At 55.6% G+C, this 6,000-nt stretch overlaps 1 protein-coding gene across 5 annotated transcripts in view; it reads left to right on the forward strand.

The window, feature by feature from the left end:
- GTF2IRD1 (GTF2I repeat domain containing 1) overlaps nt 1–6,000 on the forward strand; it is a 70,346-nt gene that overhangs the window by 19,740 nt on the left and 44,606 nt on the right. For all 5 annotated transcript variants that reach the window (XM_019800544.2, XM_034670016.1, XM_011226030.3 and 2 more), the window contains exons 11-13: nt 516–553; nt 1,072–1,152; nt 1,730–1,819. In XM_019800544.2, coding sequence (XP_019656103.1) covers nt 516–553; nt 1,072–1,152; nt 1,730–1,819 — 209 coding nt within the window. The remainder of the gene's footprint in view (nt 1–515; nt 554–1,071; nt 1,153–1,729; nt 1,820–6,000) is intronic.

A 6,000-nucleotide genomic window follows, 5' to 3' on the forward strand; every position in this document is an offset into this window, starting at 1 on the left:
GGGGCCAGGGATGGCCCATTCGTTCCAGAATCACCACGTCCGGCCCAGGCCTTCCCCACAGTACTCTGAATTCACTGAACCATCCGTCCAGGGGCCCTGCCCCCGTTTGCTCCCCACCCCTCTTTCCAGACCCCTGCAGCCCCTCCAGGCTGGTGGTCCCTGAGCGCTCCATCCCCCCCAGCAAGTGCGGATCGACCCTCACTGTGCTAAGTTGTGGGGCTCTCACACTGGTCCCACCCAGGCCTCGGGAGCTCCCAGCTGGTGGGGAAGGTGGATGCACAGACCGTTCACCCCAGGATAGCGAGTGGCGTCTTGCCTGGGATGGCGGGTGACTGCTGCCCTGGGAGACCCTGCACTGGACCTCTGTCCCGTAGGGAGGACTGTCCTGTGGGGATGGGAGTGAATGAGGTCAGGGGCACGGCGGGGACAGCCACCATGGGCTCCCTGGAGGACTGCCTGGAGGAGAAAGCTAGGGTTGATGCCATGTCGCTTCTCGGCCTCCTTCCTTCTCACAGGTCAGACAAGAACGGTGTCTCTGAAGACTGTAGTCCAGGTGAGGAGGAGCAGAACACACTGTGTGTCCTGGGGAGAGAGGGCCTCCACCCAGCACCCCCTTCCTCCCCTCCCAGCAGCCTTGGGGAGGACGCGAGCTCAGCCCGTGAGCCTAGAATATTAATGAGTTACCCTGCCCATTCCTGCCCCCCCACCCCCAGGCCTCAGAGCATGATGGGAGCTCACTGGGGCGCTGGAGGGGCAGGTGGGATGTGGGTGGCATTATGGGGGAGTCAGGAGACCTGGATTCCAGCATCAGCCCTGTTTCCCAGCATGTCTGCAGCACGTGGCTTCCCTCTGTGGGCCTCCGTTGCCAGGCCTATAAATTGAAGATACCAGGACGGGACTCAGGGCCCGTCTGACCCTCCACTCCTGGGCTGGGCAGGAGCGCGGGACCAGCATGACTTTTCCTGGGGTGTTACTAATAAATCGCAGACATAAGAATGTTCCAGAATGGTTTGCCTTGCCCGGCCAAGCTCAGGCCCACACATAACTGGATCCCTCATTCCCTTCTCACAGGAACTTCTGGGGAGCTGAGTGGGCTGAGGCCCATTAAAATGGAGCCAGAAGATCTAGATATTATTCAGGTCACCGTCCCAGGTAAGGCACAGGTGTCCAAAGGGCTGCCCTACTGCCCCACATGAACTTCCAGAAGCTCCTGCTCCCAGAGCAGCCAGAACCACCCACCGTGTCCCCTCCAGGGCTATCCCCTCTGTCTCCCGAGGGCCAAGAAGGGGTCTCCGGGCCATTGTTTCTCCAGTTTGGTCCCTATATGGCATGTGGTTTCTGAGCTGTGTCTCCCCTCTGGGCTGACCCCCCACCCCCAGCCCTCCTGCTCAGGCCTGGCTCCCCTGGGATTCATAAGGCAGGAGGGAGGAGAAGAAAAAATGTGGGAATAGGAGGGTCTGAGTTTGACTGCAGACTTGGAAGCCCCCAAGCCTCCATCTCCACATCTGTGAAAAAGAGGGGGTACTTGGTCCCTGGAGGCTCAGAGACCACCCCCCCGCCTCCGGCCCCCGCCTGGCCTCTGGCACAGCTGGTCACTAAAGCTGTCCTCCCAGTTCCGGGGCACAGTTTCCTGAAGGGTCCTGCTCTGTGGGCATACGGGGCCGGGGGTCCCTGAGGGACTGTGACGGGGTGGGACAGGCAGAAGATGCTGTTGTCATTTTGTCTCCAGACCCTTCACCCACCTCTGAGGAAATGACAGACTCAATGCCCGGGCATCTGCCCTCAGAAGATTCTGGTTACGGGATGGAGATGCTAACTGGTAAGAAGTGGGCTGGGACCCACCTCCCTGGGGTGTGACGGGGAGAGGGGTGGGCCAGAAAGCCCCCAGAGAAAACCCAGTGTGTGCCTGACTCCCTGTGCAGGCTAGGTTCCTCTCTGGAGACTTAAGTAACCCTTGGTTTATATTAAGTTTGGCTTCTGCCTCTTTCCCAGGAGCCCCCATGTGAATTAACTTGTTCATTTGTTCAACAACTATTTACTGGGCAGCTACTATGTGCCAGGAGGTCCTATGCGAGGTGCTGGGGACAGAGCAGTATACCAAGCACACCAAGGTCCCCATGCTCCCAGTGCGGGGAGACAGAGAGTAAGCAAATCAATAGGTAAAATAGAAAGTCAGATGGTGGTAAGTGCAGTGGGGGGCACAAAGCCAAAAGGGGGAAGTGTGAGGGGCAGGGCTGCGATGGTTATTACAGGACTTGGGTGGTCAGAGAGGACCTCACTGAGAAAGGGACTTTGGAGCAAAGACCTGAAGGAGGTGGGAGCCAGTGGATAGCAGGGAAGAGCTTTCCAGGAAATGGGAATATCATGTGCAAAGGCCCTGAGGTGCGTTAGGCCCAGCATGTCCAAGGAGAAGCAAGGCGGCCTGTATGGCTGGCGCAGAGTGAGGTGGGGAGGGTGAAGTCAGGGAGGTAGGTGTTGGTGTGGGTTGTGCAGGGCAAGTACGTCAAAGGAAAGAGTGGGGGCTTGACTCTGAGGAGACAGAAACGTCTTCATGGGGGGGGTGGAGCTAACGAGCGACATTTTAACAGTGTTTACTCTGACCATGCGGTTGAGGATGAGCAGCAGGGGAATGAGGACAAAGCAGAAACAGACTATTACAATATTCTAGCCGAGAGGACTGGTCCGGCAGGTTGATAGCAGTGTGTAGGGGTTCTGTAGGTTTTGTGTTTTTAACTTCATTTTGGAAATGCTCAAAAACACGCAAAATTGGAAAGAGCAGTGTAATGAATCTCGTGCGACCAACTCCCATCTCTGACCATTATCAACAGATGTTCCGTGTTTATTATAGATAATAAAAGTAAGACTTATTAGGTAAGGTTTTTCATTTTATTTTTCTAAAGATTATTTATTTGAAAGGGAGAGTGCGAGCAAGAGCGGGAGCAGGGGTGGAGGGAGAGGGAGAGAGAGAATCTCAAGCAGACGCGGACTCCCCGCTGAGCGCAGAGCCCAACGCGGGGCTCGATCCCAGGACCCTGCGATCATGACCTGAGCCAAAATCAAGAATTGGGTGCTCAACCAACCCAAGAGTTGGGTGCTCAACTGAGCCCCCAGGTGCCCCCAGGTGAAGTTTTTTAGAAGTTGGTTATTGTGGGGCGCCTGGGTGGCGCGGTCGTTAAGCGTCTGCCTTCGGCTCAGGGCGTGATCCTGGCGTTCTGGGATCGAGCCCCACGTCAGGCTCCTCTGCTGGGAGCCTGCTTCTTCCTCTCCCACTCCCCCTGCTTGTGTTCCCTCTCTCGCTGGCTGCCTCTGTCAAATAAATAAATAAAATCTTAAAAAAAAAAAAAAGTTGTTTATCGCAAAGACAAATAGTATGTAAAGTATAGGACACAGGGTTCGCAGATATGCCAGAAAATATGTTAGTACTCAAATAATTCAGATTTGGAAAGCTTTGTAATAAAGGGTGCAGGCCCAGGCCGCGAAACGCAAACAAGGGGACCAGGCTGGCTCTTGTTTTGTTTTCCCTGTGTGCGATGTCCGGTGTGGGCTTGATTGAGAGCGGAAGGTGGGGGTGCCTACGGATGCCATGCAAAAGCATATAGCAGGGGGCATTTAAATGACCAGCGCAGGGGCGGTGCCTGGTACCGGCTCAGCTGGTAGAGTGTGAGACTCTTGGTCCCGGGGTTGTGAGTTTGAGCCCCACGTGGGGCATAGAGATTACTTGAAAACGGCAAAATGAAATAAATGAACAGGGCAAAGAGGTCTCAGAAATGTAGCGTTCAACGTGAAAAGCAACTGCAAAGGGTATGGACGACACAGCATTGACATACGTTTGGAAACATTGAAACAGTGTTGGTTAATGTTTTATTAAAAAATCAGGTGCAAAAAATGGCAAAATGCTAACCTACTCATTCCGGCTGGTGGGTACACAGGTGTTTGTTATAATACTCTTCTGCGTGCTTTCCTGCACTTTAGAAATTCTTCCCCCAATCAAAAATAGACACATGACTAGAAAAACATAAGGTTTCCCGCAGGCCCAGACGGGTGATGCCGTGTTCTTTGGCGACGGAATTAAAGCAGAGCGTCTCTGCTCCTTGTCCGCTTCCATCTTCTCTGTCGGGGGAATGGTCTGGAAACAGGAGCGCGTGAAAGGACCGGGGAGTCCCGCTCAGTGAGGTGATAGGCAGGGTCGGCAACGCGGCTGTGGGCACCTGTCGGTCTCCAGTTTCTGAGCAATTGGATCCCAGGCAGATAACCTCTAAGACCCCCCGTCCACAGCACTGGAGAGGTCCTGGGGGACAGAAGACGAGCCGGCCACGGAAAACAGACTTCCAGAGGAGGGCTTGTCCGAACCGCAGACAGGTGGAGCACATGCCCGTCCCGGGCTCAGTTCTGAAGCCGATTTCCACGCGGACGACTGAACCATGAGAAGGGACCCAGTGTGGGCTCATTCATGAGGACCGAGTCGGCTCGTGGGACACCAGGATCTGGGGCTGATCGTGGGCCAGCTAGGGAAGTAGGGTGGCACGGGGACCCCAGCCTTCTCCTGGGGGAGCTTTCCCATGGTGTCCTGGGGGGCTTGGTCCTTCCTCTCCTATATATCGGTCAGTTGGGCAAAGTAGTTCAGGCACAAGATTACGCAGTTGGCGGACGCCCCGGGAGAGGACGGGCGGTGCTGCGGGAATGACGTTCCCCCTGGCCTTCAGAGACCAGAACGCTGGGCTGGAACCCACAGGAAGATTCACAGCCCAAGGACACGTGTCACACGGGTAGTGTTCCCCAGGGAACAGACTCTGAGCTGCGTTTAATGGGTATTAGGGGCTGCCCTTGAGCTCAGCATCTAAGTAAGAAAGAGGGGGAGTAGGAGCATGGGGGGCCAAGAGGGAGGCAGAGGCAGGATGCGACCCCTCCGATAGCCTCTGCCAGCCCCACGGGAAGCTCTGTGGCCAGAATGGCCCCTTGGCTTTGTTCCAGGTTGGCCTGGGATATCCTCAATCAGTCGTGGGATGGGGGTTGCCCCAGAAGGACTGTCCTTTGAGGGGCAACTGGTGCAGGCCGCCAGCCGGCCACACTCCCTGCTGCTGGGTCGCATGTCCTAGAAGGGGACCGGGCTGGTGCATCCCAGTGTCCGTCGTAACACGGATGGATGACCGCACGCAAAAGAGACAGCAAGCAACGCAAACGTGCACAGCCTCAGGGAAGCGAAAAGGGGGCATCTGTTCTGCACCCCTTAATCAGGCGGAACCTTTGTTGAGCGTGTTGGGAAATGGGTGCCCCTCTGGTACTGGAAGGGATACAGCTTGCCGAGTGGCTTTTTCAAGAAATTGGTCAGCCTGGCGAGCCGTGAAAACAAGCACCCCCAGGGGTTCCGGGGGCCCGGTCCTAGGAAACGATCTGGAACATGGACAGCGTCTTCTGCACGGAGATGTTCGCGGCCGTGTTACTGGTGACGGTGAAGAAGTGGATAGAGCCAGCCCAACTGGTGGGCACCTGTTGGCGGCATCCTCCTGATGGACTGTCAGCAGTCACCAAAAATAGGCAGCCGGGGGTGGGGCGGGCACGGGAAGGCACAAGGCTGCTCTGTTTGCAACCGTGGAAAACATCATCACTGGTTAAACAAGCAACAAGGAAGAAACTGCTGGAACAGTAGCTATGTGAGGTCAAGTGGTGTATATTTTTCATTTCCTCACTTAGGGTGAGCTTTTATTTATTTATTTATTTTTAAGATTTTTTTAATGTATTTATTTGACAGAGATAGAGACAGCTAGCGAGAGAGGGAACACAAGCAGGGGGAGTGGGAGAGGAAGAAGCAGGCTCCTAGCAGAGGAGCCTGATGTGGGGCTCGAACCCATAACGCTGGGATCACGCCCTGAGCCGAAGGCAGACGCTTAACCGCTGTGCCACCCAGGCGCCCCAGGCTGAGCTTTTAATACCTTGGTCGTGAAGAAAGACTGTTCTGGGGGCGCCTGGGTGGCACAGCTGGTTAAGCCTCTGCCTTCGGCT

The sequence above is a fragment of the Ailuropoda melanoleuca genome, chromosome 10, assembly GCF_002007445.2.
Source record: "Ailuropoda melanoleuca isolate Jingjing chromosome 10, ASM200744v2, whole genome shotgun sequence".
Taxonomy (NCBI): Eukaryota; Metazoa; Chordata; class Mammalia; order Carnivora; family Ursidae; genus Ailuropoda; species Ailuropoda melanoleuca.